The sequence below is a fragment of the Pipistrellus hanaki genome (assembly GCF_964339955.1).
Source record: "Pipistrellus hanaki genome assembly, chromosome: 9".
NCBI lineage: Eukaryota > Metazoa > Chordata > Mammalia > Chiroptera > Vespertilionidae > Pipistrellus > Pipistrellus hanaki.
In genome coordinates, this window is record NC_140511.1 from 21,762,039 (window position 1) to 21,789,933 (window position 27,895).

Genomic DNA, 27,895 nt, shown 5'->3' on the forward strand with positions numbered 1-27,895 from the left:
TCTGTAGATACCACGTGTTTGAAGGTTATGTCAATACAAGTCAACGCCAAGCAAGATTTTAAACGAATGTTAAAAAACGACATTAATTATTACTAGACCCGATATATGCAGTCATGAAACCAAAACTAAAATAAAAATATACAAAGTTTTATCACCCTCAAATTTTCCTCTCTTGATCCCTGGCCCCTGCATTCACCAACCTATTTTTTTTTTAATTATTTATTTATTTATTTATTTATTTATTTATTTATTGGTCCCTATCATTTTGCCTTTTCTAGAATGTCATACAAATGGAATTTTGCACATGATTTTTCTTTCCGGATTCTTTAGTTCAACGGAATGTTTTTGAGGTATATGCATGTTATTGCATGTCTCATAGCTCATTCATTTTTATTGATGAGTAGTATTTCACTGGATGGATGTACCATAATTTGTTTATTCACTCACAAGTTAATGGACATTTGGATTTTTTCCAGTTTTTTTTTTTTTTTTTTTTTTTTTTTTTTTTTTTTTTTGATTGTGAGTAAAGTTGCTATAAACATTGCATATAGATATGTTTTCATTTATCTTGGTATCATAGAGTACATGTATGTTAACTTTATAAGAAACTGCCAATGTGCCTTTCAAAGGGGCTGTACAGTTTTTTTATTCCCAAGAACAGTGTATGAGTTCCATGTACTCCACACCCTTGACAAGCTTGATATCGTCAGTCTTTTTAAGTATTGATTTGATGATTAAGTTCAGCTTCTTTTTATGTGCGTATTGGCCATTTGTATGTATTTTTTTTTTTTTTTGATGCGGTGTCTTTTAAATCTTTTGCCCTTTTTTTGGATCGTCTTACTGAGTTGCTACAATGACAAATGGGTTAGGTAAAATTGATGCCTATGTTTAATAGCTGATGTGAAAAATAAAGCTTATCTCAGTAGAATAAGGCAAATGGATAGATGTGGTAGTTAAGGGAAGAAAAATGATAAAGGCCTCCATCATATGCTTGAACATTATTTTAAGCAATGGCGCAAAACATCTAATGTGTTAGCTAAATTTTAAGAAATGCTTTGGGGCTGAATGAGTATGATACAAGGCCTTTATTGTATATGTGTTTTGTAAATATTTCTCCCCGTCTGCAGTTTGTTTTTCCATTTTTTAAACTGAATTTATTGGTATGACATTGGTTAATAAAATTACACAGATTTCAGGTGCACAATTCTACAAAACATCATCTGCATATTGTATTGTGTGTTTACCACCCCAATTCAAGTCTTCTTCCATTGCTATTTATTCTCCCTTCCCTCTGGCAATCATCATACTGTTTTCGGTGTCCATGAGTCTTTCTTCCTTTCCTTTCTTTTCTTAATTCCTTTACCCTTCTCACCTAGCCTCCAACCCCTTCCCCTCTGAGAGCTGTCAGTCTGTACTCTGTATATATGAATTTTTCCTACTTGTTTGTTAGTTTATTTTGTTCATTAGATTCCACATATATGTGAGATCACATGGTACTTTTCTTTCTCTAATTGACTTATTTCAATTAGCACAACATTCTCCAGGTCCACCCATACTGTTGCACAAGGTAAGATTTCCTTCTATTTTTTTCTTCACCTTAGCAATCAGTATTCCATTGTGTAAATAAACCACAGCTTTTTAATTTTACTTTTATTTTCTTAAATATGTTTTTATTGATTTTTTAGAGACAGAGAAAGGGAGACATATAGAGAGATAGAAATGTCCATGAGAGAGAAACATAAAAAATCAGCTACCTTCTGCATGCCCCCTATTGTGTTTCCAGCCCACAACCTGGACATGTGCCCTGTCTGGGAATTGAACAGGTGTCCTCTTAGTTCCTGGGTCAACGCTCAACCATTGAGCCACACTGGCTGGGAAACTCAACTTTTTTAATCAGCTCATCTACTGGTGGACACTTGGGCTGCTTCCAAATTTTGGTTATTGTAAGTAATGCTGCAATGAACATAAGGGTGCATATATTCTTTCGAATTAGTATTTTGGGTTTCTTTGGATATATTCCCAGAAGAGGAATTGTTGGGTCATAAGGAAGTTCCATTTTTAAATTTTGAAGTAACTCTATACTGTTTTCCACAGTGGCTGCACAAGTCTGCATTCCCACCAACAGTGCATGAGGGTTCCCTTTTCTCCACATCCTCGCCAGCACTTGTCATTTGTAGATTTATTGATGATAGTCTTTCTGACAGGTGTGAGGTGATACCTCATTATGGTTTTAATTTGCATTTCTCTGATGATTAGTGATGTTGAGCATCTCTTTACTTTCTGAGTGTCTAGCAAGGAGCAAAAGTTTTTTGATTTTGAAGTGTAGTTTGTCAATTTTTAATGGTTTTAAGCTATTTAAGAAAGTTTGTCTAATCTAATGTCATAAAGATTTTTCTCATAAGTTTGTTTATAAAGTTTTATCCCTTACACTTGAGTCTAATATCCATAGCATGTTCATCTATTTAGATTCACCTTTCATTTTTATTTTTTTATCATTTAGTATTATATTATACCTATATCACATTTGTTAAACATAATGGTTGCTTATACAAATTTATCTATAAAGACTTGTTCAAAAAATTTATATACTTTACTTCAACAGCAAAATATTTTTACTTTTTAGTAGACACTATTCTGAGATTTAGTATTACTGAGAATAATAATAGGGCAGTGCTGGTTTTCTTCAGCACTGGGAAGAGCTATCCTTTAGTCCAGGGGTCCTCAAACTTTTTAAAGTGGGGGCCAGATCACGGTCCCTCAGAGAGCTGGAGGGCCGGACTATATGAACTACTAATTCCTACTGTAACACCTTGGCTGCACTCACTGCCCAAAAAACCTGGCGGGCAGGATCAGACTCCCCTGGGGGCTGCATGTGGCCGGCGGGCCGTAGTTTGAAGACCCCTGCTAGTCTAACATCCTTCAAGGTGGTTGCCAGTCCTTGATATAGTAGGCATTAGTGGAAGCCCTAGTCAGAAATTGTGCATGAAGAATACCCTCATCATATGCCATCCATTCAGCCTGTCCCTGGCCTAAGCCTTCTGTCTCATAGAAATTGTGAGAAATATAGTCATTTTTTTATATATGGCAACTCAGCTAAACAAGAATGAATTTCAATATACTCCAAGCATGTATGATAAATGCAGACATTTAATATTACATAAGTCTGGGGAAAATGTATATGATAAAAATTTTAAATATATATACCGTGAAAAATATCACCCTTTCCTTTGTCATGTCTTTAAGAATAATAAAAATTAAAAAGATTACTGTAACTGGTATGGCTAAGTGGATAGAGCATCAGCCTGTGGACTAAGGGGTCCCAGGTTCGATTACGGTCATGGGCATGTGCTTTGGTTGCAAGCACATCCCCAGTGTGGGTGTGCAGGAGGCAGCTGATCGATGTTTCTCTCTCATCGATGTTTCTAGCTCTCTGTTCCTCTCATTTCCTCTCTGTAAAAAAAAAAAAATCATTAAAATAAACCTAAAAAGATAACTGCTTGGAATGCCTAGGTCTTCTTAGTTCTCAAATTATTCCTTAGGCCCTACCTTGTTTTCTGTTTCCTCATCTGCTCTTGATCCACTTGATACCCTTCCCACTGTGGCTGTTTAGCAGAAGCCGTAGACAGTCTTTGATGTGCCTACCCTGGTGGTGTCACCTCACTTCCACTGCTGAGAGGTTTTAGCATTCCTAGGAAATAATTTTACAGGCATGTACTGCTCAGTGCTAAAGGGAACTGAAAGAGTTTTGAATAACTTTTCCATCTTCTTATATTACTCAATTCCTTGCTATATTTTGATATAACCAAGAGTGTGATAAAATGTGATTTTGTATTTCAAATGTATAATTAATCACAGGAAAAAGAAAAGATCTTACTGAAATTGATCCATGATTAATTCATAAGGGCTGTTGCTTCACCACCTTATTAAATTAAAACTTTTCCAGGTCATTGAATTTATCTGCAAAATATTTATCTTAATTTACAAGTATAATAAAAGTTGATTAACTTGTATCCCCAATTAATAATACCTTTATGCTCTGCTTTTGAACAGACTAGCCAAAGCACATTGGAGAAAAAGTATGTTATCATGGATTTTACTAAAATGTAAGCAGAACTACTCATTCACATTTCAGAATCAGTCCAGTTTTCTACATTTTCTATAATTAATCACAGAAAAAAAAAATCTCACTGAAATTGATCCATGATTGATTCAGAAGGGCTGTTGCTTCACCACCTGCTAATTTCCCAGCATTGATGCATCTAGTCTGTATCATACAGGTGGCCTCACTTTACAAACTCCCTGAATTCATACAATGGATGGCCTAGAATAGGGGTGTCGAACTCAATCAGAGAAGGGGCCAAAATCTAAAATCCAGCCTAAATCGCGGGCCGAATGGTTTGCTGAACAGTCATAAACTGACAATGTCATAAACTGACAGCGGAGTGCAGTGATGACAGCGCGGTGCGGGCCACATTGCAAGGCCTGGCGGGCTGGATTTGGCCCGCGGGCCTTGTGTTTGACACATGTGGCCTAGAACATAATAAAAGTGGGTGAGCCATGAAAAGACACAAAATGAAGTTTTGTGCATATATAAGTCTGGTGTTTAAAATATAAGTGAATTCCTTAGAAAGTGTACTTAATTTTCCTTACTTTCAACTGAAATGCAGTTCATTCATGGTTAATCAGAGTTAAACAGTGCCATCCATGGTTCATGCCTCCTGCTGGCTAAAAGGGCTGTTCACTCAATTGTTGGAAATTCCAAGATGTGTGGCTTGGGAGGAATATTTAATATTTTAATAATTCTAGAAACCAATTGGTCTGTGGTATTATTTTATAAATCATATTATTTTATAAATCATTGTTTCATACACACTCTTAGGTCAACTTAGCCTTTCTGAAACCATCTAAGAAACTTTTTTGTCTGTCAAAATTCTGTTTGACTCACATAATTTTTATTGACACGTGTACACTACTAAAAGAGAAAGATGCAAATTAACCATACCTCTGCAACCCCTGCCAGCCAATCAGGAATGAGCATGCAAATTAACCCAGCAAAGATAGTGGGTTAATTTGCATACACAGGCATGGAGCAAAGACTGAAGGCTCTACCCGATCAAAGACTGAAGACTGACAACTGAAGGCTCCTCTTTGGCAGGGCCAGGCCTAAAGGCTGAAGGCTTGGCTCTGCTATGGCCCAGGTCTCGGGTGCCAGAGGAAAATTGGTGCCAGCAGCAAGGGAAAGAAGGCCAATTGCACAAATCTTTGTGCAATAGCCTCTAGTTTACTTATAACCTCACACTCCAAAGCATGATTATCTTTTCTAATATGCACAGGCTAAGAAAGCACCATGAGGCAAAGGCAGTGGGCCTACAGCCCATAGATTTCCATGATAAGAGAAAGCAGGCTACATATATGAGTTAATAACAATTGTAAAATAATAGTAATGGTGTTGAGTAGTTAATGTGTTCCAAGTGCCAAGTTAAGCAGTTCTTTATGATGTGTTATTTGTATATAGAGGATAACAACACTCTAAGGCAGTGTTTCCCAAAGTGTGGTACGCATTCCCCAGGGGTACGGGAAGAGTTTGGTGGGGGTATGCGTTGCACTGGAGTTTGGTGGGGATATGCACTGCACCGTGCTTAGCTGCGCCTAATTCTATGTTCTCATGAGTACGAGGGGTACTCAGCGTTATGAAAATTATAGAAGGGGTACACATATGTCAAAAGTTTGGGAAACACTGCTCTAAGGTAATAGTGAATTTTAAAGATACTTTCAACCAAAGTATTTCATAGTCAGTTCACATTGGTAAGGTCATATTGCCTATGCTGCTCTTGGCCTGCATTGTGTTTGCAGGTCATAAATGGTAGACATCTTTGCATGTCAATCTCTCAGGACCTAACATGTGGGTACTACTTCATTCATCTGACTTTCCCCTTTTCTATCAAACATGCTTAAAATAAAAAAAGAATACACAAATGTAACACAAATTTAGTTATTCTAGTAGATATAAACCTGGCTATAGATATATAGACAGACTTAGATAAAAGTATTTTATATTTTATAGCATTTAAGAAAGGGTTTGGGGTGCCAGTAACTTGAAGAAAGAACAAAAAGCAACTTGAAAGGAATAACTATTTAGTTACTGCATTGTAAAATATATCCTTATTGCAAATCAATAATTTTATCAGGTTGGTTAATTAGTAAACTTGAAATTGTACACCATTATTCTTACAAAAGCTGCAAAGTGTCCACAAAACTAATTAAATTAGGTATTATATGCATACTCATACGTATACACACCTGATTTCACAAATACATATGTTCTCCTCTTAACCTAGTATGCAGCACTAGGATTCTGTCATGAAAAAAAAAAAAAAGTAGAGAAGATCCAAGATGGCTGCACAGGTAAACACCTAGCCGCAGCCGCACACAACAATTTCAATAAAATACAACTAAAATATAAAATGGACATTACCCAGAACTACAGGAAAGTTAACTGACTGGAAATTCTACAACGAGAAGCAAGGAGAAAACCAGAAGGAAGAGCGGAGGAGCTGTAAAAGCCTAAGGTACGGAGACACGCGGCACGCGCAGAGAGGACGGAGCTGGAGGGGAGGGGGCGGCTGAGTGCCTGGATGGCGTACCCTACCGAGAAGGAGATAAAAGTTCCGGACTGTGCTGAACCCCAGTTCCAGGCCATACCCTGGGGACCCAGGCTCAAACAGAGGGAGCCTGGGCTGTGAGGCAGAATAGCAAAGGAGCAGCGAAAGGCAGAGCCCCCGGAGGCGCACACATTGTGCTCAGAGTACCGACTGTTGACTCTGATGCTAGATTGCCCTAGCAGGAAGGAGACAAAGGCTCCGGACTGTGCTGAGCTCCAGTTCCCACTGCTCTGAACCCCAGTTCTAGGCTGGACCCCAGGGACCCAGGCTCATCCAGAGGGAGACTGGGCTGTAAGGTGGAACCCCAGGGAAGCGGAGAAAGGCAGAGCCCCCGGAGGTGCACACATTGTGTGCAGAGAAGGGATGGTTGGCTGTGCTGCAAGATTGCCCTGGCGCGAAGGAGACAAAAGCTCCAGACTGCTCTGAACCGCACTTCCAACCCCATTTCCAACTGAACTGAACCCCAATTCTGGGCTCATTGAGGGAAAGACTAGACTGTTTGGTAGCAGGCGAAACTTGAGGGCACCTCACTCTCAGAAGTGCTTTCAGCGAGTACTGAAGGACCCTGAGGAATACTGAGGCTCATAGGGCGTGGCTGAGGGAAGCCAAGGCTGTAGGCTCCACCCTGAAACTCTGCCCCATCAGGGAAGCTGTGAAAATGCCCAGACAAGGAAATAGATCACACACAAAAGAAATGGAGGACAAAAAGTGACTGGATATAGAGTTCAAAACCACGCTTATAAGGTTTTTCAAGAATTTCCTAGAAAAGGTCAATAAGACCTATGAAGATATGAAAAAGGATCAACTAGAAATAATAAGGGATCAACAAGAAATAAAGAATACATTGTCAGAAATAAAAAATATTATACAGAGTCCTAAAAACAGAATGGAAGATCGCAAGAATCAAGTCAAAGATTTGGAACATAAAGAGCCAGAAGACACTCCTCCGCAGAAGCAAGGAGGCAAGAGAATCCAGAAAGTTGAAGATAATGTAAGAAAACTCTGAGACAACTTCAAGCGAACCAACATCAGAATTATGGGGGTCCCAGAAGATGGGAAAGAGCAAGATATCAAAAACATGCTGAAAGAAATAGTGACAGAAAACTTCCCCCACCTTGTGAAAGAATTAGACTTACAAGTTCAGGAAGCGCACAGAACTCCAAACAAAAGGAATCCAAGGAAGACCACACCAAGACAAATCATAATTACAATTCCAAGAGCAAAAGACAAAGAGAGAATATTAAAAGCAGCAAGAGCAAAGCAGGTAGTTACCTATAAAGGAGCACCTATACGATTGTCAGCTGATTTCTCAACAGAAACCATGCAGGCCAGACGGGAATGGCAAGAAATATTCAAGATGATGAATAGTAAGAACTTACAGCCAAAAATAATCTACCCAGCAAAACTATCACTCAGAATCGAAGGCCAGATAAAGAGCTTCACCAATAAAAAAAGCTAAAGGAGTTCATCACCACCAAACCAGAATTATATGAATTGCTAAGGGGGTTCTTTTGGAAGAGAAAGTAAATAAAGATAAAAACTATGAACAACAAATACGTAACTATCAACAAGTGAATCTAAAAAACAAAAAAATTTAAAAAAATCTGATGAACAATATTAACTGTTGAATATAATAGAATCAGAAGTATGGAAGGGGTGTGAACTGACGATTCTCAGGGAAAAGGGGAGATAGGGATGTGGGAAGAGACTAAACATAAACTGTGCACCTATGGATGAGGACAATGATGGGTGGGGAAAGGGCAGAGGGTGGGGTGGGAACCTGGTGGAGGGGAGCAACAGAGGGGGGGAGGGGAAAGAGGAACATCTGTAATAATATGAACAATAAAGATTTAAAAAAAATGTGAAATCCATATTCTCCCTCAGTGTTTTTTAGAACACTTGCTTTCTTAATCCAATTATTGTGAACATGAAATGATAAAAAAAAAAAGAAAAAGACTTTGCTTCTTAAATTTTTCTGAGTTTCCTAGAGGCTTCTGCTTAATTGAATGTAGCAGTTTTAAGTTGTTTTTCAGACTTTAGAGTAATTGGTGAAAGCATGTTTAACCAAGACCTAGAGGCAGTAACTTAACAGAGCCTTGTAAAACCCAGAAACCCCATTTGGCACTTTCAGGGGAAGTGCAAATTTCAGGGGGGAAATAAATATGTTGAAGGAAATGAGCAAAAAGAAATTATTTTGGGCTTGCGGTTTTCTCTTTAACAATCCTACTGTGGGATCTCTCGGCCTCCTGCCTGGCTCCTCCAGCCTGGCCTGCTTTGAAGCCAAAGCTGTGTTAAGGAGCACCGCGGGGAAGAGCGGAGAAAGCTAGTCTGGAGCCTCAGGTTGACCTGTAACTGCTGGGGAGACACTGTGCCTCCCCTAAGTCGGGAAAACAGTTCACGAAGGAGTTCTGGTAGATCAGACCATGAACCACAGGGGAAGGACTTCAAAAAGTGCACAGCAGCGTGAAAGAGCAACCTTCAAACCGTCTATCTTCTGGAGGGAAAGGCAAAAGTGGTGTGAAAAGTGTTAGGTAGTGAAAGAGAAAAGAAGCCAAAGGAAGAAAGTCTTTGTCCTGGAAGACAGTAGATAACCCCCAAATTGCAGGGGCAACCCCCTCTCCCACCAGCAGAACAGCCAGCAGTCCGCTAAAGTATCTCCACTTCTCAATTCTGACAGAGGAGGTGCCTCTGCCCAATTCACAGGGGCCCTTGTGAACTCCCGGGATGCTGGAGCCGGACAGGGAGCCACACACACTCTGTGTCTTGTCGGAGCTTCCCTTCCATAGCGCGGCAGCGGCAAGGTTTCCCTTTCCTTATTATGCCGGGTTTGTGCTAATTACTTACTTTTTCCAAATGAACCTATATTGTTCAGGGTGTACAGAAATGGAGACACTCTAAAAATAAAGTTAAGAGACGGTTTAACACAAAAAGCAGATAGTGGTGTAGTGTGTAGTGGTCTCTTGTTGACCTGCAGGGGGAGATAGTAATTCAGAATGGGACACAGAGGCCTCCAGTTAGCAGGTGGTCTGAGGTGGTCTTAGGTGGGTTGTGGGGTGGGAGGGGGGGTTGGGGGATGGGGGAAGCAGATGGTGTTAATTTTGTTACTGAACTTAGATTTGTAGCTCTCTTCAGCATATGTGTTTCACAACAATAAACACAAGATTTAAAAATGAAACATGACAACTGCAGTTCTAAGTTTACAATCTTGTTTTACCATTTGAACAAGTATGAACTTAAGAGTTGTCTATATACCATAACTAGTCCTAGGCATTGTAGAGAGTTCATTTTTTAAAGTATCCAATATTAGCTTTTTTTTCCCCCCAGCTGTATTAGAAAAATGACAACACCTTTGTTTATATATTCCATCCCTGTTTCGAGTCAGTCCCCAAACATTTTTTTTTCATATGTGAAGTGGAAGTACTAAAACCAACTTTACCAACTACAGCGAAAATTAAATAATATCATAATAACAATTATGACTGTTTATTAAATACTTAACTATTGTCAAGTGTTAAATGCTTACATTATCTTTATCACAATAAGAATGATAAGAGGTACATACTGCGTAAGGTTGTTAAGAAAATAATTTAATTAAGCATTAAGTATTACACCAGGGTTATAAATAATACTTTAAAAAATACACACAATATTGTAACCCTCCCACCAATCCTGTGAAGTAGAAGCATTATATTCCTCATTTGGATGAAGCCAGAGAGTCAACAAATGGCCAGAACTGGAATCACGTATTGTTACTCCAGCATCTGTGTTTTTAACCACTGTGAATCTGGGGTATTTGGTAGAAATTTATGAATTTGGGCACTGGATGAGGAAAAAATGTTGTATAGTTTAAAAATGTCTAACATGATGCTAGGAATGGTTTAAATGTCAACTTTATAGAATACAGATGAGTTTTGTAAGTCATTGGGCAACTTTTACTACTTATTATTAGCCCATTTAAAAGCGGGCTTTGTGAATTATTGAGATGTTTTAGTTAGTATGTAAAAATTGGGTGGTTCAGTCTTGTGACCATTTTCATATTGAAATATAAAATTCTTTTATCCCCATGATCTAAAAACAGGTGTGTTGTTAATGAGATTGCATCCCTCTGATAGGAGAAATTCTAAATGCATAGACTGTTACCGGTAGTTTGTGGAAAGTGAAGCACATAGGGTTGCATCTACAGAGTGGTCTGTCTCCATTCCCCTCAGCTGCCTGAATGATGTAGGGCCATTAGGAAGAGTTATATTTACTTCTGTGGGGGCCAAACAAACTCTCCTCTGCCCTCAAGGTTCTTATGTCCGGTCATATAATCAAGTAGACACGAGACAGATTAGCAGGAGAAAATAACCAAATTTAATCTATACATCTGTATGGGAACCCCACAAATGTGAGAGAGCCAAAGACCCCCTTTCCCCTTCCCCCACCCCTGCCACACACACACACACACACACACACACACACACACACACACACAAGCAAGCATGTCAAACTTGTAGCAGGCCGGGCCACATGCGAGTTTGACATGCTTGCACTAAGGCAATGAAAATGCTTTTCTAATCATATTGATGTACAGAGCAAGGGGAAAAACAGCAAAAACAACAAAAAAATAACAACAAAAAAAGGAGGGTCACTTGGTTGTTTGGGCACATGGTACAAATGCAAGTGATGGCTTTGGGGAAAGAGAAGCTATTTAGTAGTTACTTAGCTTTCATTTTGCTTACTAAGCAGAACATCTTAAAGCTGGAAAGCGTTGAACAATTATGATTAAGAAGGATTTGAAATCCATAATAGGTGAGAGATGGAATTACTTTAAGTTGAATTTCACAAATCACCAATTTCATCGTAACCATGCAAAGAAACTGCTTCCCCTTCCCTGCCTCACACATCCATTGTATCACTAAGAAATCTGAGGCTCAGAGAGATCACGAGATTAGATTAGTAAGTGGCAGAGCCAGGATCCCCAATAAAACCCATCTTTCTTCTAAGCTATGTTCTCCCCAATATTTCCCATGGCTCCCCGGAGTTGCCTCAAGTCCAGATAACTCAGGACTTGGTTCTCAGCAGCCCTAGATTTAGTCTTAATTTTTCTGAACTTGGGACCTGGAATTATGTAGCTCCAAAAGCTTCAGAGCAAAACTCCCAGAGCCAAAGACCCAATACTTGAGTTCTGAAGCTTGACTCTCCTAAATTGGAGTCTTTAGCTATTTGAGAGTTATCTAAACGTTCCCTTTTCAGCCCAAAGGTGTAAGTCCTAAGTGCTGAACTGAGGATAGCAATGGAATCCAGACTCCAGCTCTAACCCTAAGCCTTCAACCTCCAATTCAACTGAGCCCAGAATCAGAAATCTCCTGGAGGAGGGAATTCCAGCTATCATGGACATCCTTCCGCTTTCTCTGGACTATTGACTTATACATGTTGGTTCTCTCTGCCTGGAGGGCTACTTCTGTTCTTTCCCCTCTGCTAACTTCTTCCTCATTCTTGGAATAAGAGACATTTCTTCGGAAGGCTTTCCCTGACCCATAGACTGAGTTGAAAAGTATTTGTTATTCATTTATATAGGACATCATACCTTTGATAACATTTATTGCCCTGTAATCTTTTGTTTACATCTCTCTTTTCTGTCATCTGTCTTTTCCTGGTGTATCCTTCATGTGCCTAGCACAATGCCTGGAACTGTAAATAGCTAAACTAATAAATGAAAGAATCAATACATGAACGAATTAATGAATGAATGAACTGTTAAGATTCTGGTGTGGACCTGAGATTTGATAGAGTATTTAAAATCATACTTCATTAGCAAAGGAAGGCATTTTACACATTATATTCCTAAATAAATTGAACAGTGCACTCCATTGCCCAACCTCTCTCTCTCCACATTTGAACTCTCTTAAACATGTGGGCGCATATGAATCTGCCCTGTGAACAGTGGAGCGAGCTAGCCCTGTAGTAGAGGTTGAGAGTATGATGCAGAGCTATTACTTAAGTTCATTTCCTCAGCACCATTGTCTCCGATGGTCAGCAGCTTTGGCTTGTGCTGTATGCACAATTTTAGTAATTCTAAGTGTTTCTATGCCATCACACCCTCCTTCACACCCTCAGAATCAGACTTGTTCATTCTCATCTGAGCATTGACCTACAATGCAGATGGATGAATCCAAAAGGCTCGTTTTTTAAAGATAAAGGACTGCCTGAAATTGAAGGTGGGTGTCTTTCCTGACAGCTTATAGAAGGGGAAAATAAGCTCAGAAAGGTGAGAACCCATGATGCATCAGTGACTCATCATAAAACAATCACACACTTACCATTTTCTTTGTGCAAATGTTTTCCTCAGTGATTTCTGGAGGAGTTAATCATGGCAGTCAAGTTCCCTTACAGAGTGTGTGCTGAGGGTTGTTTTCTTGGTTTCCTGGTCCACTCTCCACTATCTGCAGAGTGCCCTCTGCCTCTGGGCATAGTGGTCTTGTGTGGCCCAGGCATGTGGTTCAGTACAGAGCATGGGAGGCTACTGTGGAATAGCAGAGATCAGGGGAGTGTGGTCAGGGTGCCAGTTCCCCTGGCTCTCTCCTTGAGGGTTGGCTGTTACCCTCTATTAAATGCCAGGCACTCTCTCAAGCAGCCCTTGCCTATGGTCACCCTTTTTAACTTCTAGTAACGGCTCCCTCCTTCTGCCCCTTTAGGTGTAAGCTTACACTGGCCTAGATCTGGGTATTGCAGGCCGCCATGTTGAATTTCCCTAACTCCTTCCCACATATTCCCAGAATCTCTTCAGTAAACCCCTCAGATTATTCAGGTTAAGTATACTCTCCTTTTCCTGCCTGGACTCTGTCTTACACAGAAGTTATTTGTGGAATGGGAAAATAAGCGTTATGACAGCTGTTGATAATAGAAGCAAAGGGTCTAAACCCTTTTTATTTGATAAGATAATTGGGATATATTTTTGCTTTTATTACACATAAACTTTTTAATATTCCCAAGAGTACTCTGTTAAAATAGATCAAAATAAAAGCATGCACCCAGAAATCTACTAAAGAGCATCTCAAAGAAGGAAGATGTGACACATGAAATAAACCACAACAGCAGGCTTGAAAAGAAACAGTGATTGTTTCAGACTTAGTTGTTTTATAAAATGTCAGGTTTCTGTAACTGTTCCATTATTTACTCGTGCTTTTATTCTCTGGCATAGTTAGGTTTCTAATTTATAAGCAAATTGGTGATAAAATTAACAAGTAAAAACATGCATATGCACAAGATATTTTTCAGTCATACTTTTTTAAATATATATTTTATTGATTTTTTTTTACAGAGGGAAGAGAGAGGGATAGAGAGTTAGAAACATCGATGAGAGAGAAACATCGATCAGCTGCCTCCTGCACATGCCCTCCTGGGGATGTGCCAACAACTAAGGTACATGTCCTTGACCAGAATGGAACCTGGGATCTTTCAGTCTGCAGGCCGATGCTCTATCCACTGAGCCAAACCGGTCTCGGCATTTTTCAGTCATATTCTTGCTGAAAGTGACCAACAGTTCTGGCTACTTTGCTTAAGAAGAAGTAAGGCAGTGGTATGATGTGTGACTGATCAAATGGGAAGTTAGTATTTGATGAAATGAGAGGAGTCCATGGGGAAAACCAGAGCTGCTTGAATTAAAATAATTCCTACCACGAAAACTACCTGGAGGTTCAAGGGGTTTAGTTACACGTTGTGAATATGGGTGGTTATGCTCTATATGCAATGTCAAGGGTAGGCAGAGAGAGCAGAAGTGATGAGAGAACATTAGTCCTGCCTTTAAGGAGAAGAAAATCTCCATTTCTGGATTAAAAACAAATCGCAAGGATGTCATAAAAAAAGATGCCTTCTGACTTCCTTCATTCTCTGAAGACCGTGCTGCTTTTTTGAATTGAATATAAAATGCTGTGTATACATGGGAGAATGCTGTGGTTTAGCCTTTACGTGTTGTTTCTTTTTTGTTTGTAGGGTTGTACATCGTAGTGATTTGATGTCGGCTTCCTAGGGAACAATCAGGCTTTGAACTTTATTCCTTTGACAAAAGGGATTCATGCATTTGACAGTTATGTTGAAAGTGTCTGCACTGTGCCTTCCTGCTGACACTGGGGACCCAGTGATGAATGAGGCAGAGCAGTCTTTGCTCTCACGAGGCGAAGGAAAACCACTTTAATTGGTTAGTACTCCTTCAGCCCTGAGGAAAGGAGATGGGTATGTGACCAGAGATTCAGTAGGCGGTAATACCGGTCTCATTTTTATAAAACTAGAATGAAACTCTTTTTTATCATTCACCCCCCTAAAAGTAGTCTACAAAATTACTAGTTGTGTTGATGGTTCATTTCTAAATATCCCAGTCCAATTTTTCGCCCCCAGGAGTAAGTGTGTAGGTAATAAAATGCATATTCTGGGGTTTCCTTTATGTTCACTTTCCTGGGCTGAATTTAAAATCCACTCTTCTGGCCGAAACCGGCTTGGCTCAGTGGATAGAGCGTCAGCCTGCTGACTGAAGGGTCCCGGGTTCGATTCCAGTCAAGGACATGTACCTTGGTTGCGGGCACATCCCCTGTTGGGGGTGTGCAAGAGGCGGCTGATCGATGTTTCTAACTCTCTATCCCTCTCTCTTCCTCTCTGTAAAAAGTCAATAAAATATGTTAAAAAAAAAAAAAAAGAAAGAAAGAAAAAATAATAATAAAATCCACTCTTCTGGCTCTTCCATGCTGCCCGAAATAGTTAGGTATCATTTACATCTCTAACACTTCTGCTTTAGTGGAATTGTACTTTAATTCAAATATTTTAAAGTATCCTTGAAGCAAAGAATAAACGTTAAGCTAGATACTTCCTATAGTGCTTGGTCTGTAGGCGTTCCATCTGGTTCAAGTGCATCAGATTTGAACAGGAAATTACTGCACATGCTCTGGACTCAAGCACACAGTCCATTCGACTCAGAGGCTAATTTGTGTTGCTGGCATTTTCAATAGAGATGGATTATTCCATCTCTCACTGTCCAGGGCAACGGACACTATTTCACCAGCAGAGAGATTCAGGACAATGAGGTATGCAAAAACTGTTGATTTTCATGTTCACATCAATATTTGAGTACCATGGGGGCAGCATCTAGCTACGCTGTGTTCTAGAACTGGTATTTACATGTATATTGTGTGGGATCAAACAGATTTTAAAAATACAGAATGAAAATATAGAAAACTAAAAATTCATCTATGCTGATTATGGCTAAATGGAGGAAGAAACATTCTTAATAAAGGATTTCCTTAAATAGAAGAGTCAACTTTGCAAAGTGTGCCCTTTACCTGGAATAAAATGATCTCTTTTGTTGACATAGTGCTTTGACATAGAAAAGGCTGTTTGTTTTCCTAGCAGATATTTTTTTCTAGGTTACATATGCAATTAATGTAGAATTCTATACTGTATAGCTTTTTAAAATCCATTCTCAGACAGGTGCTATAACCTAGCACCTCTAGGTTTGATTTTACTTTTGCTTTTGTATTTGAAAGTCAGGGATTAAGCAGCAGCATTTGTGGCAAAGCAATATACATAGAGCCTTTTGATATTCTTAGGGAGGATATGGAGGCAGCAGAGCATGCATTTTGTTCAGTCAATGTGCAAGCAGCTCTCCCGTTCTCTCACGACCCAGGCCAGGAGTGCTGCCTACCTGGTGCAAGTAGTCATCCTCCTAACACAATTGTACATGCCTCCACAAACATGCTACAGCTGGCTTTTCTGTTGACAGAGTGTTAAAGGGATAACAATAATCTGGGTCTTTTTAAAAAAAAAAAACACCATGATGTCACTTCATATGCTTAATATTTGTGGTCCCAGTGAAAGAGATAGGAGATGCTTTAAAATCGAAGATAACGCTTTGTGTGGAAATGTTTTTGCTGTTCTTTTGGAAAGATGGAAGTTATATAGGTGTGAAAGCCATGACAGTTTTAGAACAAAATAGGAAATAGGTTTAAGATTAGTGGTTTGCTAAAATAGAACTTGCTATTATTCAAATAAATAGACATTTAAATCATAAATAATTATTTTCAGATTTTAGAGTTAAAGACAACTCAGGCATATTCCACCTTACTGTAAATTTAGAGGTGTTATAGGAACAAATAAAACTTTGGAAACCATATTAAAAATTGAGATATGAGTAAGGCTACTGATTATATTTGTTCTTACTATAAAAAGACAAAAAATTACTCACATCATTTACCCTTGCAGTTCTTGCCTTTTTTTGTGGGTATTTTAATTGAATAACAGCTGAAAAATGACAATGTCAGACTCTTCTTGTTCATATAAATGCACATTTCCATAGCCATGAAAAACAATGAAATCCCAATTTAAGCTTACTTTCCAAATTATATTTTCAATTGACCCTGGAAATAATCCTGTAATATAGGCTAGAATAATTATTTCTCCCATTTTTAGGAAGAGAGCAAAGAGGCTTGGGTTCTTGGTACTATTTTGTGTCAATGTTATGTCTTTTTTTTTTTTTTTTTTAGTTACATGAGACCTTTTCTTCTCTAATTTCAATACTTTCACTTTTATAGATCTCACAATCCTTTCTCTTTTTCCCCTTATTTTTTAAATAGTTTTTTTTCACTAAAGCATTATCTATGTTCAGCAGACACCTCTCCTTCCCCTAATTATTGAACTTACTCTTATATATATACAACAGAAATTATAGAATGTAGTACGTAAAAAAGACAAGAGGGGACATGAAAGGCTAAAGAGGTTATTAGAAGCCAGGAAAATGTCAGAGAGAAAGGAAGAGAGCTCAGAACTGCAGAAGAGAGATGATGGATGGTTGCTCATACAACAATTCTTTGGTGACCACATCCATCTGTTAACTCAGAAATAATGCTGCTGTCCTAGAAACTCACCTCCAAGGATCACCTTGTGCTAAATCAACATAAGAGTGGTCCCTCTCCTGGAGAAAACTCTTCACCAGAACCTGACCCCCATCTCGCCTTCCCAAACGCACTGTCACCTGACTCCTACTCACCCTCCTAATTTTTGCAACTTACTTTCTCCTATAAGCCTGGTTAGATAACACTGCTAATTAGGTTTATCATGAAAATTAAACAACTGATAACAAGGTATTGTGCTAACTGCCTATTTTCCCATTAGAATACAAGTGTTATAAGGGCAGAAATGTTTCCCTTTTTCTTTTTCCACATTGGTTTGTCTGGGCCTTATACAATGTTGGGCTCTGGCATAGGAGGGATTCAATAGGATATGTTGATTTGAATGGATTTGCTCTATTTTATACTTTTTAAATAATTCAGATTGTTTATTTTCTTATTATTGAGTTTTGAGAATACTTTGTAATAGTGTGGATTCAAGTATTTATAAGATATGTGATTTACAACTATTTTCTCCTATTCTGTAGCTTGTATCTTCATTATTTTCCCCCAATTATTTTATTGATTAAGGTATTACATATGTGTCTATATCCCTTATTGCCCCCCCCCCACACCCCACTCTCATATATGCCCTCTTCCTCCTGCTGTCCCTGTCCATTGGTTAGGCTTATATGCATGCATACAAGTATTTTGGTTGATCTCTCCCTTTTACCCCCACCCGCTCCTACCTTCCCTCTGAGGTTTGAGCACCTTATTGATGCTTCTCTGTCTCTGAATCTGTTTTTTGTTCATCAGTTTATGTTGCTCATTATATTCCACAAATGAGTGAGATCATGTGATATTTTTCTTTCTCTGACTGACTTATTTCACTTAGCGTAATGCTCTCCAGTTCCATCCATGCTGTTGCAAATGGTAGGAGTTCCTTCCTTTTTACAGCAGCGTAGTATTCCACTGTGTAGATGTACCACAGTTTTCTAATCCACTCATCAGCTGCTGTGCACTTAGGCTGTCTTCAGATCTTAGCTATTGTAAATTGTGCTTCTATGAACATAGGAGTGCATATATCCTTTCTGATTGGTGTTTCTAGTTTCTTGGGATATATTCCTATAAATGGGATCACAGTGGGACTACATCAAGATAAAAAAACTTCTGCTCAGCAAAAGAAACCATCAACAAAACAACAAGAGAGCCCACTGCATGGGAGAACATATTTGTCAATGTTATCTCCAATAAGGGTTTAATCGCCAACATTTACGAGGAACTCATACAACTTAACAAAAGGAAAATAAACAACCAAATCAAAAAATGGGCAATGGACCTAAATAGATACTTTTTGGAAGAGGACATAGGAAGGCCAAGAGACATATGAAAACATGCTCAAAGCCACTGATCATCAGAGAGATGCAAATCAAAATGACAATGAGGTACCATCTCATACCTGTCAGAATGGCAATCATCAACAAATCAACAAATGACAAGTGGTGGTGAGGATGTGGAGAAAAAGGAACCCTCATGCACTGCTGGTGGGAATGCAGAGTAGTACAGCCACTGTGGAGAACAGTATGGAGTTTCCTAAAAAAACTAAAAATGGAACTCCCATTTGACCTAATGACCCCCACTTCTAGGAATATTTTTCTACTTTTTAAAAAAATATTTTCATACTCTATATCATAATGGTGACTGCTTATGGGTCTTTAATGCCTATACTGTCTGCAATTAAAAAACATGTATGTGAATGGCACAGAGAGATTATGGGAACCATCAGTCTTCACCCTAAATTGGAATGTTAAAACATGCAAAGTGCTTGGCTTTCTTAAAGGAGAAGTTCTTGGAATCTATTAACAAAGAAATGCCTATGGGGATGCACAGAAACCTGTGTCAGAGTGATCGTTCATCCTTCGTTCAGGGTCTGTGGGTCGGCCCCAGCAAATGCATCTTCATTTTATGTTCTAGTCGGTCCAGAGACAATGAGACAACATCTAATATACTTGAGGACTGCATTAGATGGCAAGTCATCTGGCACACTAAATTGCTCTTAATTTGATTTGTTCACAATTTTTTCTATTTTATTACAGCCGAGGCACCGACAACAGACTGGCCCACCGGCGGCAGACGATTCTCCGGGAGAAGGGGAGAAGGTTAGCTAACCGAGGACCAGCGTACATGTTTAATGATCGCTCCACAAGCCTGTCTGTGGAGGAGGAGCGCTTTCTAGATGCAGCTGAATATGGCAACATCCCAGTGGTGAGAAAGATGCTAGAAGAATGCCTCTCCCTCAACGTCAACTGTGTGGATTACATGGGCCAGAATGCCCTGCAGTTGGCCGTGGCCAACGAGCACCTGGAAATCACAGAACTTCTACTCAAGAAAGAAAACCTCTCTCGAGTCGGGGATGCCTTGCTTCTGGCTATCAGCAAAGGTTATGTTCGCATCGTGGAAGCCATTCTCAGTCATCCCGCATTTGCTGAAGGAAAGAGGTTGGCAACCAGCCCCAGCCAGTCTGAACTCCAGCAAGATGACTTTTATGCCTACGATGAGGACGGGACCCGCTTCTCCCATGACGTGACTCCAGTCATCCTGGCCGCCCACTGCCAGGAATATGAAATTGTGCACACCCTCCTGCGGAAGGGTGCCCGGATTGAACGGCCTCATGACTATTTCTGCAAGTGCGGCGAATGCAACCAGAAACAGAAACATGACTCCTTTAGCCACTCCAGGTCTAGGATTAATGCCTACAAAGGCCTGGCGAGTCCAGCTTACCTGTCTTTGTCCAGCGAAGACCCGGTCATGACGGCTTTAGAGCTTAGCAATGAGCTGGCAGTGCTGGCCAACATTGAGAAAGAGTTCAAGGTGGGTCTTTATAACAATGAGGACTTCACTCTCCACAGGTCAAAGTCAGGATATATTTACGAGCTTCCACTGTGGGCTCAGCTTTGTGCTAGTTACTGTGGACAGTAGGCAATTTTATATATTCTTTCCCGAGAAGCTCTTTGTTATAATTATATGTAGTCAAAGTGGTGATGGCAAGCATTTAGAGATATTCTGCTATACACTAGAGATTTTCCAGTTATGATGTCTAATCTTTACCACAACCTTGAGAATCATTACTTCCTTTTTAGGTGGATAAATGGAGGTATGGAAAGGTTAAGTAAGGCCCAAGATCCCCAACTGGCAAATGACAGCTGGATCGGAATCCAGCTGTGCTGTACTCTAAAACCTAGGTTCCTTTTCCTATAAAACTCTGTTTCTGTGTCCAGAGCATGGTGATCAGTGCTGCTGAGGTTGGGAAGATGAACTAGGTGCAGGAAGACACAGTTTAACTTGAGAGACATAAGGCTCTGGGTATTAAAAATATCCCAGAAAGAATTAACTTTACATCTGTTATTTGTGTGTTCGAACAAAACTATATACATTAAACATCATTGTTTAATATAACAAATATATACAAAATTTGAAAAGTAATTTTGAATATATGGCACAACTCTTATCAGAAATGAATTTTTAGTGGGATTAATTGTGTTCACACTTTTGTTATATATTTAATGAGATTAAAAGGTGTATCCTGCTAAGAGTATCTTGGTGAGGCAGCTAGCATGTTACTTTAGTTTTTATTAATAAGCTATATAAATTATTAAAGGTTTTTTTTAAAAAAATTTTTTAAAACATTGACTGTAGGTAGAATAAATATTTCTCGATACAGCTCAGTAACTACCTTTCTAAATTACACACAATGGATTGGGAAGAAATCACATAACAGTTTTATCCGTATGTGTTAGCCAATGTCCTAGGAAAATTCTGAGTTCTGGAAACCATTCCAAGTCATGTTAAAAAGAGTCAGCATCACTAATGTTTTCTACCTTGGCCATTTGAGATGCCGTCATACTAGCTGATGATACAATCCTGAAGATGAGTATTCATACTCGTTTAAAAGAATCACACTATTTTTAAGTACATGAAACATTTATTTTTATATTCAGTATTCCCTGCCGAAGCCTGCTCTGCCATTTTCTCCCTAGACTTTCATTCAAGAGGGATGTGTTTTTTGGACAATTGTTGGAGAATGAAGGGGCAAATATATTAAAAGTTATCATTGTCTCTGAAACCGCACAGTATCATGCTTCTAAATTCAGAACATCCTAACATGAACCAGCACATTGTGTTTTTGTCACTAAGCGTGAAGTTCAACAGAGATGTGTATCAAGACAGGGAAATTCAGGGACCCCCTCAGGGTCTATGGGACCTGGATTAATCATTAAAGGGGGATTCCTCATTGCTGGCTACATGCGTGGGTAAGAGTGGAGAATTCTCTTGTAAAAGGGCAAAGTATATATTGTTAAGGAAATTTGTTTGAGGAAAGTTGAGGACCTGGAAATTGATTCTCTTAAAGCTATCAATGTTCTAGGGCAGTGGTCGGCAAACTCATTAGTCAACAGAGACAAATATCAACAGTACAAAGATTGAAATTTCTTTTGTGAGCTAAAAACCAACTTCTGCGCATGGACCATGAAGTTTCTGTACGAGCGTGCCTGCATGTGGTATTTTGTGGAAGAGGCACACTCAAGGGGCCAAAGAGCCGCATGTGGTTCTTGAGCTGCAGTTTGCCGACCACTGTTTTATGGTCCTAGAAAGTCTTCAAAGTTTGAAGGCAACTAATCTATTTTGTGAGTTAGAGTATATGATCTTTCACAAAGATTTTTGTAAATTCGAATATATAACTTCCTAAGCTTCTCCTGGACTCTCCCTTCCATAATAGCCTGCAGTCCAAGCATGTCAAACTCAAAGATTAACATGGGCCGAATAAACAAGGTTTAAGTTTACGTGGGTTACAAAAAAACGAATGCTTCAGTTTTCATAGAAACGTAGGTTTATTTCTATAGAGATGCTGAGTACAAAGAGCTGAAAGAAATGAGTAATTGTTAACCTAAAATAATAGACCATTTCAATAAAAATTAATATTCTTTCCTGAACATTAACTTACCACACACTGAATAACTACACAAATTAGTAAGTGTAACACAAATAAACCTATTTTTCTTGTTCTCTGAAAGCAACATATTTCCTGTTGCTCACACCAAACAAGTCAGTCTAAGACTAATGACGTGGCAATGGGCTGCTAAAATATTCGCTGCTAGTATTAGTGGAGAGAAATGGTGTGTCTGCATGTAAGCCCGCCTAAAGGAAATGAATGCAACATGATTATAGTAATCAGTCATTAGCGAATGTTGTCATTTATTATTAATAATTATGCAAAACAGGACATTGTAAAAAGTTATGAGATTTTTATTAAAACATTTCTTACATACTGTTATATTGACTGGGCCACAAAAATATTCATTTTTGGCTGGATATGGCCCACAGGCCAGGAATTTGACATGCTTGCCATAGTCCATTAACAAAAAAGGCCAGAGGAGTTGCTATTGAGTTTCACGGAAAATTTTAGTCTTGCACCTTGAATCTCCTAAACTGAACAAATTGCATTAATTACCTATATCACCACGTCTGTAGCTGGCTCCATGCAGAGGTACAACCATGCCACAACACAGAAATCTAACAATTAGATGAAGCCACAGGAATAAGAAGAAAACTAATAGGCCTGAGGAATTACATGTCTTTAAAGAGAATGGAGAGAAATGAAATTCAAAAGATTTTTACCCATTCAAATTCAACTTTCATATTAAATTTTTAAGAATACATTTTTGCTTTGGACACATGAGACTTCAGCCACCTTAAATTTGGGCTAAGTCTAAATTTTGTAGCAAATACCAAATCAATCCTATCTAAAAAAAGATAGGGGATATGCAAATTGACCATCACACCCTCACAAAGATGGCAACACCCACAGTCATTAAGGAGGGAATATGCTAATTCACTGCCATGCCCTCAAAGATGGCAGCACTTATGGCCACAAAATGGCAACCCAGTCCCCTGGGGTGGCAGGCACGCAGTGCGGCCGGGCTGGCCCCCAGGAGGGTCCAGCTGCTCCATGTGCCTGCCTCCAGAGTCCCCAAGTCCCCTCAGCCCCCCAGCCACCCAGGGCCACCCGAGTCTTGTGCTGCTGGAGTGGCAGCAGCAGAGGTGTGATGGGGTCATCACCTTCCCCTGATCGCCAGGTTGCCTCCCTCCCTTGAGGGCTCTTGGACTGTGAGAGGGGGCAAGCCAGGTTTACGGACCCCCATCTAGTGCATGAATTTTCATGCACCAGAACTCTAGTAATAATAATAAAAAGGAATACTCACAACTTACCTTTTTGATACCAAAGAGAGCATGACTCCTGGCTTTTCTCCTTGACTCAAGACTAAGCTCAGATAAGGTAGAATCATCTTACAGACAAGGAAACCAATACCAAGGATGGTTTTGTCAGCAAGTTCATTCTCCTAAATTTTTAATTTTCTTTTAGCATCTCAATATGTACCTATGACGTATGTCTTTACACCTTTTTTTATTTTATTGATTATGGTATAACATAATTGTCCTCACCCCCCATTCCCATCCCAATCCCCTCCCCACATATTCCCCCACCCCTCTGTTGTCCATGGCCACTAGCTAGGCCCATATGCATGCATACAAGTCCTTCGGTTAATCTCTCTCCCTTACCCCCACCATCCCCTACATTCCCTCTGAGGTTTGAGAGTCTGATCACTGCTTCTCTTTCTCTGGGTCTGTTTTTGTTCATCAGTATATGTTGTTCATTATTTCCTGTTGATGTGTGAGATCATGTGATCCAAGAAATACCCTTGTAAGAACCGAAACTGAGACAAGCCATATGGTTATGCTGAGAGGCAAATGAATCAGTCTGTAGTGAGTTCCTTTCTGGACCAACAGTTCTTTTGAGTCCCAATTTCAATGTCAAACAGTTCCTTATGCGTACATGTCAGCCTTGATATTTCAGATCTGGTTTACACCCTTTTTGAACTAATTGATATGTTAGGTCATTGGTCGTAACAGGCAGTGTTACCTATTATCACCTCTTCATGCTCCAGGGATTGTCACCATCCCTGTCATTCTGGATAAGTAGCTTTCTGCAGCTTTTGCAGCTCCTTCATGTCTCCCCAGGGGTCTGTGCCCACACATGCACACGGCCCTCCAGCTGCCCCTGCTGTTGACTTTGAGAACTGGGAAGGTAGAGAAACTTCTGCTTCGTCTGTTTTTAAACCATTGCTATGTTCTGGTGTGCAGATGTTCCAAATGTCTCGCATTATTTGAAAGAGAAGTATCTTCTAAGAATGTGACAGGGATGAAAAGTAGTTTTTGTTAGCAGAAAGGCAGTGTAACTGTTAGCAGAGTGACAAAGAGTATAGCTAAAGTACTCAGTAGCCTACAATGCAGAATCACAGCATCAGAAGCACGGGCCTGGGATCCCGGCCAAAAAGGAAGGAGGCAAAGTACCTTTATTTGAGCTTTATGAGTTATTCTAAGTGATTTACACTATAACTTGATGATATAGCAGCAATTACATTCTCCATAATTAGGGGAAATCCACAGAGGGCCAGAAAATAAAGTAACCTAAGATTATATAGCTATTAAGTAGTAGAGCAAGAATAAAAACCCAGGTATGCTTTGTACCCAGTCATGTTCCTTTCTTTACATCACTTTGATTGCCTCCTGTGCGCTATATGCTGCACTCAGATGTGAGGACTCAAACATGAGTAAGATCTATAATAGTCATTGCTCTGAAGGATGCTTGAACCTACTTGAGAGAGGCAGATACATAAACCACATAAACACACTAATGCACGAGTGTGTATGTTCTTGCCTTTGCCTTTCCTGCCCTAATCTGAAGTAGGTGGAGAGAGAAGTTCATTTGGGCAGAATTTTAGATCTAAGGCAGGTCAGCCGCGAGGAGGGAAGTGAGTGCAGTTTGCATGGGAAGAGGCTGCAGCACCCACAGCCATGGATTCGCTTCCCTCCGGCTCCCAGCTGCAAGGGACCTGAGGATTTCTACATGAAGGGAACAAGAAAGACCGGTTATCAGACACCAAGTTAAGTTAAATATGGAGCCGCTCATGATGGCAACCATCAACGTGAAAATCAGTAACATCTGCTATATCTGACAAAAATCTTTAATTCACATTTGAAATTGTATCTCATCTCTTTCCCTTTTCTTTCTTTTTTTAATCCTCCCCGGGGGATATTTTTTATCGATTATTTTAGAGAGAGTGTAGAGGAGAGGAGAGCGAGAGCAAGAAAGAGAGAGAGAGAGAGAGAGAGAGAGAGAGAGAGAGAGAGAGAGAGAGAAAGAGGGAGAGAGATGTGAAAGAGACACATGATTGGTTGCCTTCTGCCTGGGCTCCTACCTGGCCAGTGTTGGAGCCCGCAAGTGAATCACATGCCCTTGACCCAGAATCAAATCCACGAACCTCAGTCTGCAGGCCCATGCTCCAACCACTGAGCCAAACTGGCTAGGGCTTTCTATAATATTTTCTTTAGAGTAGTGTAACTTCCATACCCTTCACAATTCCACCCAGTGGATCCCATAATACATGCTTGCTAATCCTACACCTGCTTTACAGAGCTCAATGATCAATGTAACATTCAGTGACAGTTATTCTGAAGAACAGGGAAGATCTGACATTGCATGTGGCCCCAAGAAGCTTGGCTGGCTAATAGATAATAATATTCTGTACTTACCTTCATGTTCAAGTACATAGTGTCATTTTACAAAACACCTGTCTTGCTGCTGGGGTCCAGCCAATCGGGACTGAGCAAGACAGGCAGGATATACCCTGGAGCCCTTCTGGGGTCTTTCCCTGGCTGGCCAACCTCCCCCATCTTTTCCCGGCTCTGATTGTGCAGAGGTGGGGTCCCTGGACCTGGCCTGTGGCCTCTCACAATTCAGGACCCCTCAGGGGATATCGGAAAACCTGTCCCAGCCCAATCCTGCAGGACTGGGACCGGTTTTCCTGAGGGACCCCACTGGTGCGGGAATTCATGCACCGGGCCTCTAGTAATCCTAATAATTACCAGGAAGTTGGATTCATATTTGGTATAATCTTCCTAGGAACCCTGAAAGTGGGTACTGTGTTATCCTCATTTTACACTTGAGAATTTTGAGGCTTTAAAGGATTAATTCATTTGCCCAAAGCCATGCAGCTAGTTTCAAATCCAGGTCTGCCCTTCTCCAAAGTCCGGTGAGAATTGAGGTATGCCCTTTCCCTGTTAATGTCTGTCAAGCAAACTTCAATCTTTATACAGAAAGGAAAGCCAGACATTAAAATTACAGACCTTAACAGCTCTTCTACTGTGTCATATGCAACTAAGATGACCCTTTGAAAATGATAATTTTAACAGAGACATTTTAAAATATATATATTTTATTGATTTTTTACAGAGAGGAAGAGAGAGGGATAGAGAGTTAGAAACATCGATGAGAGAGAATCATTGATCAGTTGCCTCTTGCACACCCCCCACTGGGGATGTGCCCACAACCAAGGTACATGCCCCAGAAACGGAATCGAACCCGGGACCCTTCAGTCCGCAGGCTGACGCTCTACCCACTGAGTCAAACCGGTTTCGGCAACAGGGACATTTTTATGTCTTATAATCTCTTAGACTCTGTTCTGTGAACCCATTATCAGTCATCTCTTTTCAACTCAAAGGTTAATAGGCAAGCACCCACTTCTGATTCATAGTGTGTGGTGCGGGTGTGACCCAAAGACCTGACCCAGAATTAAATCAACCCGCCAGCTTTCTTTTTATTTTCAAGGAACCAAATTCCCTGCTGCATCTGCTAATGAGCCCTTGTCAGCATTTCCTTCTGAGTTTTTCACGTCAATTTGTGAGACCTTGAAATATGAAAACATTTGTAAATGAATCCCCAAGGTGAAAGAAAGAGCATAGATTTCTAAAAGCAGTCTTATTTTTTATTTTATTTTTTAAATGGGATTTTGTTCCCCTCCCCTCCCCCACCTTGAGAATACGTGTTGAGAATCTTCAGCAAGTTGGAAACAAGGTGTGAAACAGCACAAAGCTCCTGTGCTTTACTTTTTGTCCATATGGATTCTCCTCAAAAGCATAAATCACAGTTGATGGGTCATACTCTTTTTTACTTTATTTTATTTTATTTTATTTTATTATTTTATTTTTATTGATTTTACAGAGAGGACAGAGAGGGATAGAGAGTTAGAAACTTTGATGAGAGAGAAACACCCATCAGCTGCTTCCTGCATGCCCCCTACTGGGGATCGAGCCTGCAACCGAGGTACATGCCCTTGACCAGAATAGAACCTGGGACCATTCAGTCCGCAGGCTAACGCTCTATCCACTGAGCCAAACCGGCCAGGGCTCATACTCTCTTTTTAAATGTCTAATTTCACCATGAGCCTTCTCAGTGTTTTACAGAGGACTGATTTTGACGACTAC

At 39.9% G+C, this 27,895-nt stretch overlaps 1 protein-coding gene across 3 annotated transcripts in view; it reads left to right on the forward strand.

Moving 5' to 3' along the window:
• Window positions 1-27,895, forward strand: part of TRPC6 (transient receptor potential cation channel subfamily C member 6) — a 96,697-nt gene that overhangs the window by 34,622 nt on the left and 34,180 nt on the right. For all 3 annotated transcript variants that reach the window (XM_084895182.1, XM_084895181.1, XM_084895180.1), the window contains exon 2: window positions 19,612-20,386. In XM_084895182.1, coding sequence (XP_084751308.1) covers window positions 19,612-20,386 — 775 coding nt within the window. The remainder of the gene's footprint in view (window positions 1-19,611; window positions 20,387-27,895) is intronic.